Here is a 14,029-nt window from a genome sequence, read left to right as displayed (position 1 = left end):
GCTGCGGCTTAGGAGAAACGCACGTGGTTGTGGGCGTCATAAGGCCAACTGTCCGCTAGATTCTAAACTTCCCAACAGTGAGGAGCGAAGCCCGAAGCGAGAAAGAGAGATTCACGAGAGAATCTACGGTAGAACTCTCTCCCTACCAATTCGAGACCTGTGTATACCCTCACACCCCTCGAGAACATCAGCGAGAACGGCGCCGACGGAAACAAACGACGAACCGACGAAAATCCCCGATTTCACGATTCTTTCCCCTTAGAATCGTAATATCCCGAATCGTCTTTTGACTCCCACTTCCAGGCCTGCATCTTGCACCAATCGCAGCTGACGCTGTTGAGGATTAGAATTCAAGATTCTAAACAGAAGTAATCCTTTTATACTGTCAGAATGGAGCGAAATTCACGAGAAGGATCGCCCGCGAGCGGCGTCACTGCCAAAAGCCAATCAACAGTCCCCATCCCACAGAGAATCGAAAGTATGATCGATCCAGCAGTATGGGGCAACTGGGCAATCGACCTTACAAACGCTAGCCCACAGCAACTGGGTTCCTATATGGGTTTCCTACTTGAGACCTATGAGAAGAGGAATCTCACGGGCCTCGAGCTATGGAACGAAGTTTCTCCCGATTTCGCCGACTGGTCAGAAGAAGACTTCCAGAACGTACCTCCCCCAATCCTACGATTCTTCAGAGACCATTTAATCGGTAACGGCGTCTACGTCGAAATGGATGGCAAGAAAATCTCGAAAAACGTGGCATTAGCCCTCAAAAAGGAAGAATTCCACTACTGGTCACCCCAAGAACTCGAACAAGGCGTCAAGAGATATCGCAACCTGAAGGCTCTGATAAAAGACCCCGAATTCCACGAAGAGATCACGAGACCGGCAACAGTAGCCAACAGCACAGGAGGAAGAGTCGAACCAACCCTACAGCCACCTCCTCCACAAGAACAACAACAGTGGCAACTACCGTACCGACCGCCACATCCCACGGTCTCTCCGTTAACAGACTTCCAACCATACGAGTCAACAGACCGTATCGGAAAGCAATTAACAGAATTCGCGAAACTATACCCCGACGATATGAAATACAGCGGCGATATGTACGATGTACGCGAAAAGAAGGGCTGGACCGGACCGTTTACTTTAGCAGCCATAAACGGCGAAACCTGTACTGTCGATACGCCACGTGGTCCGAAGACCTTCCGGTCTACCGTAGTCAAACCATACTACGAAGATCCCGATCAACCACCTAATTCCATCGCCGCGCCAGAAGAAGAAGAACCCGAAGCTGAGATACCGCAGCAGGAAGTAGTACGCGACGAAATTATCGTCGCCGGCGGAGGCAGTGAACCGGACGAACCGCAAGAGGCACCGGAGCCACCGAGAAGACGCCCGGGCAGACCCCGGAAGAGACCACTGCCAATCGCCCACTTCACAGAGGAATTCAACGATGACCCGGATTATCAACAAATATTCCTATCGATTAAGGAGCAAGCAGACGAAGAATTGGCAATCAAACTACGACGAGAAGGTGTTATTACTACACCAGGCGAACCGTTCGAACAGTCAACTAAACAAGAGATCAACAGCCTCATCGCTAGAGGAGTGTTCAAATTCACCCAGTTCAATAAGAGAAGGCACCAGAACGTACGAATCTTCCGATCTCGTATCGTCAACGAAGTCAAGGGTAAAACAACCGAACCCTACGAGAAATCGAGACTTGTAATACAGGGTTACGCCGACGATAGCAAGAAGGCTATATTGACCCAATCGCCAACGATTCAACGGGCGAGTCAACGGCTAATTCTGTCAATTACCCCGTCACTCCTACGAGAAGGGAAACAACTATGGCTTCGAGATATCACACAAGCCTACGTTCAATCCTCCACAAGGCTCAATCGTACTATTCTCGCCTACCCACCGAAGCAAATTCAAGACCAGTACCCAAAAGGGACCATTATGGAGGTTGTGAAGCCTCTGTACGGAATCGCAGAAGCTGGAACCCACTGGTGGGCAACGTATCACAAGCATCACAGAGAGAATCTCCAGATGGTTACTTCTTCGTACGATCCATGCCTATTGATCTCATCTACCGAAAATCCACACTTTGGCTGTATCGGCATGCAAACCGACGATACCCTCGGTTTGTCAGACAAGGCGTTCTCACAATTAGAAGACGAACAGTTAGAAAAAGCGGCTTTTACGGCAAAAGCGAAGAATATCCTCACAATTGACGAACCCCTCCAATTCAACGGAGGGATAATCGCGCTGTCAACCGACAATTCGATCAATTTGAGGCAAAAGGGACAAGCCAAGAAGTTACGATGTATTGAGACTACTAAACCCAACCCAAAACAGCAATATGTCGAACAACGCGCCAGAGGGGCGTACATCGCGTCAATTTGCCAACCCGAGGCCTGTTTCGATTTATCCACTGCTGCCCAACACCAAGACCCCTCGCCAGAAGCGATAAAAGCACTGAATCAACGGATTCGATGGCAAATAGAATCGCCTAACCGAGGAATAACGTTTATCCCACTCGACCTTACAACAGCCAAGCTATTCGTTTTCGTTGACGGGTCGTTCGCTAATAACCACGACCTCTCCTCCCAATTAGGGTTTCTGATCATCCTAGCCAACGACACTTCCTCTGACAGCAACAACGGAGAATTCACGATTCACGGTAACCTCGTTCATTACAGCTCTACGAAGAGTAAACGAGTCACCCGCAGCGTATTAGCGTCAGAGATCTACGGGATGGTCGCTGGCGTCGATATGGCCTACGCCCTCGCCACAACCCTGGCGACAATCACTGACCACCTCAACCTACCAACGATTCAGACAGTTGTCTGTACCGATTCTTATTCGCTGTACGAGTGTCTCGTGAAGCTGGGCACTACCAAAGAAAAGCGACTCATGATCGATATCATGGCGTTGAGACAATCGTACGAAAGACGAGAACTACAAGAAATTCGTTGGATTAACGGCGAAGACAACCCTGCTGATGCCCTCACGAAGAGCAAACCAAATCGAGCCCTCGAGAGATTCGTTGATAGCAACACGATAACGATACGTATGGAGGGATGGGTAACAAGACCGTAACTACGGGAGAAAGTAGGGATAGGAGGCCGAATTGACGAGGAGACGGAACTGTATAGGGACAACGTATTCCAACCGCTTCAACACCATAAAAAGAGAGTTTCCAGTGTTGCGATAGTTGGAATACGGAGCCGTGTGGCACTTCCAGCCACACGCCCGCCAGGCTGAGAGGCCCAAGCCTCCCAGACCCACGTGACAGGCCAAGGGGGAATATCCCCACCTTCTAGTCAACAACACCACTTTCAACTATCATCATGAACCATCGATTAGAACCAATTTACTGTTATTTGTTATTGACGAACGGAATTCCGTTTCACCCCCTGTTTCACCCCCTGTGAAACCTACAGCAACCACTGTCTGGAAGTACGCGAAATGCAGGACTGTCAAGATCTTCATCTTGTTGCCTGCTGAGCTGGATGGGACCGCTTCGGCTATCGATTGAGTTATATCTGGAAGCTTTTTGCGCCAGCTTTGAAGCTCGGTGTCGAGAGAAATAATCTCTGCTTCGAGCTGAGATCTAGAAAAGCTCTCGTTGTCAACACGAGAGTAAATTCGACGCCAGATTCTCCCCTGAATTTCAGCCAGCTCAGCTTGCTGGCGGAAGTAGTTGACATGCACGTTGCCAGGGTAGTAGAAGATACTGTAGCCGTCAAGAGGCTGCGCGTCGGGTAGGTCAACGAGAAACTCCTCGCTAATGATAGGAGGTTTGCCGATCCGGAGCATTAGATCACGGTCGATAATGTAAGCATGCCAAAAAAGACGTCGGCGGTGTAACATGTCTGCGGCATTGAGATCTGAGAGGTTGTCCTTTAGGTGATAACCCGCCAATAAGACAAGCTGAACGGTTAAGCCTAGAAGAGATACGGCAATGTGATTATCTCCCGTGAAAATGAAATAGCGAACCTGTTAACAGTCAGAATTGCTGGTTCTTTAGTTTGTTCTTTCATCTCAAGTTATAAATTCTGATGTTACTGGAGACTTACCAAAGAGATGAGGGAGCCAATAGTCAACGGATCGGGCTGTTCAATAAGGGCGCTTGGCAGGTATCGGAGTGCATTGAAAATGTACTTCTCATAGTCCCAAGCCACTTGCATTTTATCACGTTTTCGTATGGAATGTGCAACAATAACATTCAAACACATGCTAGCTCCTACTCTGGTTGTAGGCTCCCCGTAAATGTGTTGCTGTAGCACTTCACGTACTTCGGCTGCTCGAAACACTCCCAAGGCATGGTTTTGAGAAGCGAGAAAATCTGGTAAAGAAATTAATCATATGCCCACTTGCAGTAACCAAGGGAAATGCAAAAGAAAACAAAATACAGACCGTCCACAAGGTCCATCGCAATATTATTGGGAGGGAAATGGTGTTCTACGGCATCAAAAACCTGGAGTGTTGGACGCCCTGGGCGTTGCCGGATTTGGCGCAGCACACCTTGGATCAAGTTGGAGAATCTGCTGTCTCCAATGATGTAGTCAACCTTCTTGGCACCTTCTGGCGACAACAGGGAGCAAGCACCTATGATAATATAAATGAACGTAGGAGGCCTCTGAAGGAGAGAGGACACTCACCAACGGCATGAACGCTTGATTCGCTGAAAGCATTTGAGTAACTAGATCTCTCTTTTGTTGCCTGTTGATAAGATGCCATATACTTAGCCGTTTCCCTGCCGCTGTTGGTAGGTGGGTTGAGTTGTGTCACCGCGTCAGTCTGAGATGTTTGTTCAACTGTTGTGGTACCAGAAGGTATACCCGAGCCCTGAGATTTCTGGAGCTGCTCAACCTGACGTTCCATATCTGCCAATCGCCCAAACATGGCTTGGGACATTCTGACTACTGTCAGTGTTATTCAGCGAAAGAGCGCCCAGGTACCGCACCTTTGGTATCGCGCAGCAGTCCGCCTCTCCGGCCAGAGACAATCGATTCCCTGCCTCGCGCAGTTTGAACAAATCGGGGCTACATGGTCGCATTTGACCTGCTGAAGTTAGTTTCAGTAGCCTTATGAGTGCCATCGGTGGAATCGAAACCTTTCGACTACGACAATTCGTACATGCAAGTTTGGGCATATTTTTATTGACTTTCAAGGTTTCAAGACAAAGATTTGCCTCTGAGTCTGAGTGGTTGGTAGGCAATAGTAAAGCGGTACTTGGATATAATCAGATCCAGAAACGACGTAGAACGGTAATCGTTAGTTGTATTTCACAACAAAAAGCAGCGAAAGCGACGGCAACTACATGTACCGTACTTGGTAATGACTGTTTAATTAAGTTTCTAGCTCTGCGTATGAGCGGGGTTCGGTCAACAGCTGGCGCGCTCGGATGTCCGTTCTTAGCGTAGTGCATCACCACGACTATATGCGGCATATCTAGGCATTCTTCGTCAGAACATCGCAGTCCAACCAGAAAGTAAATTATCAACTTACATGGAAGATTATAGAATAACAACACCAAATGCTTTAATAAGAAAATGAGAATAACTCTTCCCTATGTCAGATTGAATAAACCTAGTCGTAAGAACTGTACAAGCGATATGGTGACATGTACGATTTCTTGGCTTTCGACATCGGTACAAGTTTCAATAATAGCTCGATTAGACTACTTCAGCGGGCCATGCAGATTTCCCACTACTACAGAGAGCCACAATGCTAGATTTTGAGGTATTGGGGTAAAATATCAAAGAGGGAGAACAATAATTGTTGCAATAAATGAGAGGCGAAGCTGTGGTGGACACCAAGGACATATTCCATCGTTATTAAGAGTGAAATCTAGCATCTAATCCAACGCTTTTTATCTCTAGTTTTCTGATAAAGGGACTGTTGCCAGATCTATCTTTTCTGAAGCTATTGAAAGAAATTTCCCAACTAAGTTTGCAAATGTGTCGGTCAATATTGATACTAAAAATGTCATGGAATCTTGCAAAGAAAAAAAAAAAATCACGTTGGGGCGGGTGATCGGATGATCGCTCGATTAGAGGGATTGGCTAGAGAATCCAATGCCCTCAATGCTGCTGGCGATGGATAAACTGTCGGTGTTCATGGTTATTGTGATGGGTTGAAGTTAAATTCGATTGTAGTTTAATCATTAGACTAATGTAGTTTTATCACTAAACTATAGCGAGGTATGTACAAAGTTTCATACAGCGGCTTTAAACAAGATCAAATAGTCGTTCCGCTCAGCCATAATACAGAAGTAATCGGCAGAGTACCAGCTTATGAGCGGCGTGTATAGTCAGTATGCCTTGCAGAGGTGCGTGGAAGGAGTGGTCAGTTCAATACATGAACCTAAAGAGACGCACTGTTAAGGATTTCTCTAACATACGAGGGGTATGTACAGTCTATGAAATAGCTGGCCTGTGAAAATAACAATCGTTTTCTGATGCAGAAATGAGAAATGCCGTGGAAGGAAATGAAGTTGAGAGCTATTAGGAAGAATACAAGTCAGTGCCATAGGCCGCCCCACCATGGTGTTGCCAGTCCAGGTGAGAGACTTGGGTTGTGCCCCTCACCTCGGTGAACAGACCACCCGTCAATCGGCTCGGCAGCGGACCGTCACTGCAGCTCCCCTCCACACCGTTGGCGAAAAATCGCAAGCTCCTCCCGAGCAACAGATGATGCGCTGAAGCAGCATCTCGCTATATTCACCATGTCAGCAGAGGGCAAGAAGCCGGAAACGGCTAGGTAAGCACCGCCGAATTTATTCTTCCATAGTTCAAGGTCACACTAACCATTTTTCTCATCGCACAGCAAGGATGCTACGCCCAGCAACCCTCGAGGTATTCCCAAGGCGCCGTTCGTCGACAAGGTCGAGGACTACGTCACGACTCGCGAAGATGTTGAACCGACCCTGCGTAACTTTCAAGAGATGATTTCGTGAGTCGCCCAGCGCTCGAGCAGCGCCCGCCCGCAAGTCGAATCAGGCCGCGACCGAGACGACCAGAGGGAGATACGCGAAGGGACATTTTGGTAACACTTTACTGTGTGCAGGAAATATCAGTTCATGGAACTGAACCTCCAGAAGCGGATGGCTGGTTTGAAGGACAAGATCCCCGACATCCAGAAGACTCTCGACTCTGTGCAGTTCTTGAAGCTCAGACAGGTGGGAGCTATACGATCTGTCGACAATCAAGGATGAGGCGCTGACATGACGAAGGACGAGGAGGAGCCGATTGAGACAACTTTTGAACTCAATGACACGCTGTACTCCAAGGCGAAGATTCCGGCCACCGACGAGGTGTATATCTGGCTAGGCGTTCGTTTCCACCTCCGAACAGAAACCGTGATCGACGAGACTGACCAAGCATAGGCAAACGTCATGCTATCATACCCCATTGACGAAGCCGAGACTCTTTTGGAATCCAAGCTGTCAACGGCGAAGCTGAGCTTATCAAATTGTGAGGAGGACCTGGACTTCCTCAGGGAGCAGATCACGGTACGTTGTGAAATTTATAAGCTAGTTCCGAGCTGCTGGCTAATAAAGGACAGACTATGGAGGTTGCGATCGCAAGAGTTTACAACTGGGAAGTTGTTCAAAAGCGCAAAGACAAGGACGAAGGAAAAGGCGCTGAGAAGGGCAAGGACAAGGTCGAGTCGAACGGCTAGATGGGAATCGATACCAAACAAAAGAACCCGTACTTTTCGCAGCATCAAGCTATCGACGACAACTCATGCAATTGCCCCGAGTAGCTGTTCTCCATGATAGTGAATGATTGCTCACAGGGCAACTGTCAGCCTCGGATGAGCAAATGAATTCAGTGAGAGCAACGAGCCAAGATGGCGTGGCTTGACGTTTAGAGGCAAGGTCCATACAATGTAGCATTTTCTTGGCGGCCCTTTGCCATTTTATAAAGGGCCAGCGTATACATAGGAGCTTTGATCTGTGCGACACCACAGACTTAATCGTCACGGCGCATGTAGGCAACATTTAACTGACAGACGTCATGCCCCAATAGCAAGTTGGCTGGCAGCATCCGCAATCCGATAGGGCAATATTAAGTCGTCAGCCACCCTCAGCGAGATGGCACTGCCACCACCTCAAGTAACCGAATCACGTCAGCTCAAAGAAAGTCTAGAACTGATTCAGTGCTGTGATAACTTTGAGTATACTGTCAACAGGGTAGTGCCGCCTGCCGGAACGCACCAATGTACAGCGCCACTGGTTGCTCGTGGGTTGGCTTCCATGACTTACGTAAGGTCTACTGTGGGAAGACATACGTACTCCGTATCCAGGATGCTCGTGCAAGTGCGGTGAGACCTGGGCGCTAGAGCCATTTTGAGGGGCAACCAGGGGCAACAAAGTGCGGGACTGGTCGCTATGACGAATTTTGGCATACCGCCAGCGTCGTTCACTTTAATTCAACTCCCCAAGGCGCCCCGACATTTGTGCAGAAGATCTCTTTCCCGCCTCTGCTTCCCCACAACCAGCTCCTTTTCCTGAACACCTACTATCCTAGTCAAACCTTTCCCTAGGAACAACAACTTAGCACCTGTTGTTTCGAAATCTCAACCTCATCTTCCACCCCGCGTTTGGACAAAAATCCCTCTCAACCACCTTCTCTGCATCGTTCTTCTTCCTTGTGAAGAAGACCCTTAAAGAGCCCCACCATGGCCCAGAACGAACTCGATCCCAAGTATGACCAGTACGACTACCCGACCGTCGCCCCGACGGCGCAGAGTGGTCATCCTGGCCATCTCACCGAGGAGCAGAAGGCTCAGGTTGCTCAGCTGCGTCTGATGCTTGAGGCAGAGGGCTACAACAAGCGCCTTGACACCTTGACCATGGTACGATACATTTTTGCAGCAGCTAGGTCGCAAGATAATGCGTTGCATGCTCCATATTGGCTAACCTTGGGAAATTTGTAGCTGCGTTTCCTTCGTGCCCGCAAGTTTGATGTCAACCTCGCCAAGCAGATGTAAGCCATGCCCCATTCTCATCGCTCGTACAGCGCCGACTAACCAATTATACCTCCAGGTTCGTTGAGTTTGAGAACTGGCGGAAAACGACCAACCTCGACGCGACCGTCCCAACTTGGGAGTATCCCGAGAAGGCCGAGATCTTCAAGTACTACCCTCAGTACTATCACAAGACTGACAAGGTACTGTCCTTCCAACAACATCCCGCTCGTTCCTGAGACAGCTATTTACAAAGGACTACTACAGGATGGCCGCCCTGTTTACATCGAGCAGCTTGGTGGTATTGACTTGAACGCCATGTACAAGATCACCACAGCTGAGCGCATGCTGACCAACCTGGCTGTCGAGTACGAGAAGTGCGCTGACCCTCGTTTCCCTGCCTGCTCGCGCAAGGCCAACCACCTTGTTGAGACTTGCTGCACCATCATGGACCTTAAGGGTGTTGGTATTTCTCGCGTTCCTCAAGTCTACACCTACGTCAAGCAGGCTTCGGTCATCTCCCAGAACTACTACCCCGAGCGTCTTGGCAAGCTCTACATGATCAACGCCCCCTGGGGCTTCTCTACCGTCTGGGGTGTCGTCAAGGGCTGGCTCGATCCCGTTACCGTCTCAAAGATTAACATCCTCGGCTCCGGTTACCAGAAGGAGCTCCTCAACCAGATCCCTGCCGAGAACCTTCCCAAGTCTTTGGGCGGAAAGTGCGAGTGCCAGGGCGGTTGTGAGCTCAGCGATGCTGGCCCGTGGCACGAGAAGGAGTGGACCAAGGAGCCCTGGTGGGCCAAGCCTCAACCTGCTAACGACGTTATCGAGAACAAGGGCGGCGAGACCGTCACTGCCCCTGCTGGCGGTCAGGCTCCCGCGGGCACTGCTGTCACCACCGACACTGCTGCTGACCCCGCCAAGGCCCCTGCTGCGGCATAAGCGACTGGTTACGATTGCTTGCGTGCAGTGAAGGGCTGATGATGTTGTTTCAAGTATGGGTGCTGGTAGACAAGACGAACCAGTCAAAGAAGAGGCGTTTGCAAGATTTGTTGTTGCATCTAAGATGAAGATTACGGGGTTGGTTGGGAGAAAGGGGCGGTCAAAAAACAAGAGCTTCACCTGTAGAGTTGCTCATACACGTTTTGGTCTGAGTAAATTTGCTACCTTATTTTTACATACTCTCTCTTTCGTTTGGGCTCATTGATTTGGAAGTTCCCACAATGCCAAGCATAGTCCAAGTTCACCGCAATTTCAAACTAACTGGACACGCTGTATTGTTTTTCTGCATGGTCCCTGTAGAAAGATTGTAGTCTTGTACTTGTAGAACGAAGAAAAATTCCCCCAATAATATTCTCATGTTGGTATTGATCTCCAACGCCAAACTCCGGAAAACGAAAAACATCTCCATCGTAAGTCCTTTATGACCGTTCCGTAACAGTGTACTCTCCCGCAACCCTTGCCCTCTCCATTTTTGCAACTGTAGCAGGCATATCCTTCTTCAACTTGCCTAACCCTTCTACCACTGTGCCAAAAGCCTCCTTCGTCTCGCCCTGCCTCTCCATCTCTTCTAATGGAAGCACCTCGGCATCCCGTGCCTTGAGGTCGTCCTCGCTCGCCTTTTTAGCGGCTTCAATTGCCGCCTCGTCTGCTGCGGTCGAGTTCTTAAACGCTTGGGTTGTGGCAGCCGCTACGGATCCAGGGACGCTCTTCTTCAGGGCCGCGATCTCGTTGAGCAGGTCCTCCTCTTCGCGAGCAAGATCCTCAACCCGCTGGCGGAGACGCGCGTCCCAAGGCTCATAGGCTTCTTCGGGCTCGTTGGACGGGGTGTTTGAGAGAAAGACGGCGGGGTTGGTGTCCATGCCATTAATGGAGAGGTTCGGAGCTGCGTAGGTAAAGGTTTTATCAATGTACTATTTGCCGACCAACGTATCTACGGTCAGCCGTTGATTGTTCATGAAGAAATGGAATAATTAAACGCAATTCAGCGTGAGAACTGCCCTGAGCCAGTGGAAAGGAACGTTTTGGCGATGAAAATCGAGAGTCGAAAGTGCAAGGACCGACTTACCTCGTTGACAAGACGCTCGATAGGCGCACGCAACTCGTCTTCCTGCGCGTTGCTGCCCTCGATCTGGGGGAAAGCTTTGTCGAGTTGGTCTTGTGCGGCGCGTCGCACGTTGTTGAGCAGGTACGCCAAGTCCTCATGGGACTGGAGCTCGATCTTCCGATGGGCGTCTTCCATGGTTTTCTCACGCCTTGTGGTTTTCCCAGCAACGATAGAAAATATAACAAAGAAAACGGATGCTTCCGGTCGTAGTGTCAGCGGGCCCCGCCGGATGTCGAAATACGGCGCAAGGCGGAAGCGGTGGTTGTTGTCGGTGCCGGAGGGGATGCCCGCAGTGTTTACTTTGGTCGTAGTTCGGTCGGCGCGCGTCAAGTCCGTCATCCGACCTCTTCCAAGACACCGTGACTGGACCCCTCCCTGTTAGCTCGTGTTATCTTTATCGTCTTTTCTCCGTTATCTTATCGATAGACTGCATGTGACTTAAGCCACATTTGCTGCAACTCCATGCGGTGCCGCACCCCCGAAAATTGCCGAGATCGGACATGACAGCGCAGGTGCCGTAACGGCAATGTGTGAAACACGGGCCACATTGCAGTTCGAATGTGAGAGGGCCATTATTAGTAACCGGACGTGCAAGGGGTGCTTGAGGCCTTGGATTTCGAGGTCTGGCCGCTGGCTTGGATACTTTTAACTGGATGATGTAAGGGTATTCTAGGATCAGATCGACGTTATACGGCGAGGTACATGAAGAATGACGATGTATGTCAAACGGAACAGATGAGACAGTATGCTTTTGGCAAATGTGGGCAACAACTGTTCAAAGTAAACAAGACAACACACTGCCAAAACATTAAAGGACTTCATTCTTAACAGGCTAGAGGCCGTTATTTCTCCTGCCAAGGAACAAAACACCGTCTTCTCTACTATTTATCCCGCCATTTATTTCCCTTTCACCTTGTCGTCGTTCCCCAGGGATGATGCCTTTCGGCGCTATGACAGTTGCAACTGGGACGGACCTGCATGGGTGAGACCACAGCGTCGAATCACGGCGGGGCATGAAATTCACAGTCATGCTCAGTGGCGGGGCGGCGGCGTACACTACCGGGGGTCGCTTGTAGTGGGCGCTGTGGGAGGAACATCGGGAAAGAAAGATGGGGGTCGCAGCGGTAGGCGTGGTTGGTGGTGCAGCACCGTACGTTGTGGTGCGGCCGGCACCCTTACGGGTCGATGGGGCCTGGAACTGGACCCTCTTTCTCAGCTTTTGACGCTATCTGGGGCGGACATGGCGTACATACAGTACGACTCTGCTAGTGAGTAACAGACCACCAAGGTCCAGAAAGATGTCCGAAGGGATTCCCGTTTCATCACAATTCCAAGAATGGGGTCTTACACTTTACTCTGCTTTTTATCTTTTTGGTTCCTTTTGTGGGCATTATCCCGGGTTCATATGTAGAAATACGCCATACCTATCTAAGTCAGCCTCAACGAGGCATGCAGCCTAGAGGCGATTGGCCTCACTCCGATGCAACCCGTGCCCCCCCTAATACTACCGATTCGTGCCGCCTTGGCCTCCTGAACTCTCGTAATTCGGAGAAGGGTATATGCTTGAGAGCACAATCAACATACTATCTTGCACATGAGTAAACCCCCCTCGTGTGGGGAGCACGATGACGGAACCTAATGCCTTGAATAGTGTCTTGTGACTCTATTGTGACTATGAAGATCGCATGGGGATCGAAAAAGGTCCCGGGGGACCCGTACTAGCAAGAAATACACGACCGAATGAGAGAAGAGGGTATGTGCTGAAATACCGAGGGAAACGCCTCAATCCAAGCGAAAACGAAAATTAAAACGGCAACAAACAAATAAGAAATGTAGCTCTCAATGAAACCCATCTCGCCGCAGTAATCCCAACTCCGCCGATGATCCTTCCAAGCCCAGCTAGTATTCGTAAAGGAAAGGAAAAAGAAAAGGCATGACTCCAGAGGGGACAGGGCGCAAAATGCATTTTTGCTCCTACCCGCCTTTTCGGTTTGCGTCGTCCTCAGGTCCGGGCATGGCCGTATCCGCCGCAGCAGTAGTTAAATCAAGTGATAGGCCGAAGAAGAGTCGAAAAGGGTTCAGGTCGTATCCGGACGCCGTGGTATAGAACAGAAAAGGGTGTCTCGTGAGAATTCATGGGTCTAAAAACACTCTGGATGTTGATGTTCGTGTGGTCTCGTCAGGCGGACCCCGCAAGGGCGCCGTTATTGGGGGAACATGCTGTTGATTTCCTCATCGCTCAGGACAATCTCGTGTACAGGCTCCCGGCGATTCTCAAGGGGTACATAATCGCAGTCAACGTATGATGGCAGAAATATTTCTGTACCAGCCGGTCAGCTTAGTCAACTCATGTTCAAGCCGGACGAGATACACACCTGGGTTCCATGCGAAGCCTTGGCTTGAAGAGAGGTAGGAAATCTGTCAAGCCTTATTAGCCGATGCCGACTTACTCCAAGGGCAGAGGGAGTTTTACCAAGCGAGGAGTGCCGTTGGGTTCGCCGATGTTGATGACGGTGCTCTCTTGCTTTGACAGCGCCGAACCTGATCTCAGTATTAGCGACTGGTTAAAGGCTGTAGTTGTGCCGCTCCAAGGCAGAAGAGGCCGGTAAGGCTCAGGCTTCGGAGCTCCAACCCATGGTGGAATGACATACTGAGAAGGCTGGGACGACGCTCGTGAGCCATCTTTTGTTTCTGGGCGGAAGGCGGGGAAGAAGTCCGCGGCGAACTAGAGTACGAAGAGGACGACGAGCTAGTTGCACCTCGAGCTTGAGACGACTGGTGGTGGTCGTGGTGGCCATAGGCATTTGCCGACGACGGGGTCATCGGAATCGCAATCGACGACGACATGGTGATTGGGGTTGAGGTATTAGAGAGGGGAACGAGGACACCGAAGTAAGACGAGAGACCCCAAGAATAGTTTAAACGGTCTGAGTGATT

General features: G+C 49.9%; 6 protein-coding genes across 6 annotated transcripts; 3 read left to right on the top strand and 3 right to left on the bottom strand.

Annotated features, from left to right (window-relative positions):
• Positions 1-390: 390 nt before the first annotated feature.
• CTRU02_206310 (uncharacterized protein) lies at positions 391-3,105 on the top strand (the record flags this gene model as incomplete). The annotated part of the gene is made up of 1 exon (XM_070204693.1): positions 391-3,105. The coding sequence occupies one exon, from the start codon at positions 391-393 to the stop codon at positions 3,103-3,105; it is 2,715 nt and encodes a 904-aa protein (XP_070061797.1).
• A 249-nt stretch (positions 3,106-3,354) lies between these two features.
• Positions 3,355-4,926, bottom strand: CTRU02_206309 (fungal specific transcription factor; the record flags this gene model as incomplete). The annotated part of the gene is made up of 5 exons (XM_070204692.1): positions 3,355-4,005; positions 4,086-4,354; positions 4,426-4,617; positions 4,671-4,693; positions 4,754-4,926. The coding sequence occupies 5 exons, from the start codon at positions 4,924-4,926 to the stop codon at positions 3,355-3,357; spliced, it is 1,308 nt and encodes a 435-aa protein (XP_070061796.1).
• A 1,813-nt stretch (positions 4,927-6,739) lies between these two features.
• Positions 6,740-7,695, top strand: CTRU02_206308 (prefoldin subunit 3; the record flags this gene model as incomplete). The annotated part of the gene is made up of 6 exons (XM_070204691.1): positions 6,740-6,774; positions 6,841-6,966; positions 7,081-7,192; positions 7,247-7,345; positions 7,400-7,525; positions 7,579-7,695. 6 exons carry the CDS (start codon positions 6,740-6,742, stop codon positions 7,693-7,695), a joined length of 615 nt encoding a protein of 204 aa, XP_070061795.1.
• Positions 7,696-8,697: 1,002 nt separating this feature from the next.
• On the top strand, positions 8,698-9,927 carry CTRU02_206307 (sec14 cytosolic factor; the record flags this gene model as incomplete). The annotated part of the gene is made up of 4 exons (XM_036728095.1): positions 8,698-8,874; positions 8,956-9,005; positions 9,065-9,188; positions 9,253-9,927. 4 exons carry the CDS (start codon positions 8,698-8,700, stop codon positions 9,925-9,927), a joined length of 1,026 nt encoding a protein of 341 aa, XP_036580209.1.
• A 479-nt stretch (positions 9,928-10,406) lies between these two features.
• CTRU02_206306 (uncharacterized protein) lies at positions 10,407-11,431 on the bottom strand (the record flags this gene model as incomplete). The annotated part of the gene is made up of 2 exons (XM_036728096.1): positions 10,407-10,898; positions 11,054-11,431. The coding sequence occupies 2 exons, from the start codon at positions 11,429-11,431 to the stop codon at positions 10,407-10,409; spliced, it is 870 nt and encodes a 289-aa protein (XP_036580210.1).
• Positions 11,432-13,296: 1,865 nt separating this feature from the next.
• CTRU02_206305 (uncharacterized protein) lies at positions 13,297-13,939 on the bottom strand (the record flags this gene model as incomplete). Its single annotated transcript, XM_036728097.1, has 4 exons — positions 13,297-13,412; positions 13,468-13,510; positions 13,566-13,633; positions 13,744-13,939. 4 exons carry the CDS (start codon positions 13,937-13,939, stop codon positions 13,297-13,299), a joined length of 423 nt encoding a protein of 140 aa, XP_036580211.1.
• Positions 13,940-14,029: the final 90 nt, after the last annotated feature.

Source organism: Colletotrichum truncatum (genome assembly GCF_014235925.2).
Source record: "Colletotrichum truncatum strain CMES1059 chromosome Unknown Contig_0003, whole genome shotgun sequence".
In the NCBI taxonomy this organism is placed as follows: domain Eukaryota; kingdom Fungi; phylum Ascomycota; class Sordariomycetes; order Glomerellales; family Glomerellaceae; genus Colletotrichum; species Colletotrichum truncatum.
This window is presented reverse-complemented; position numbering and strand designations above follow the sequence as displayed.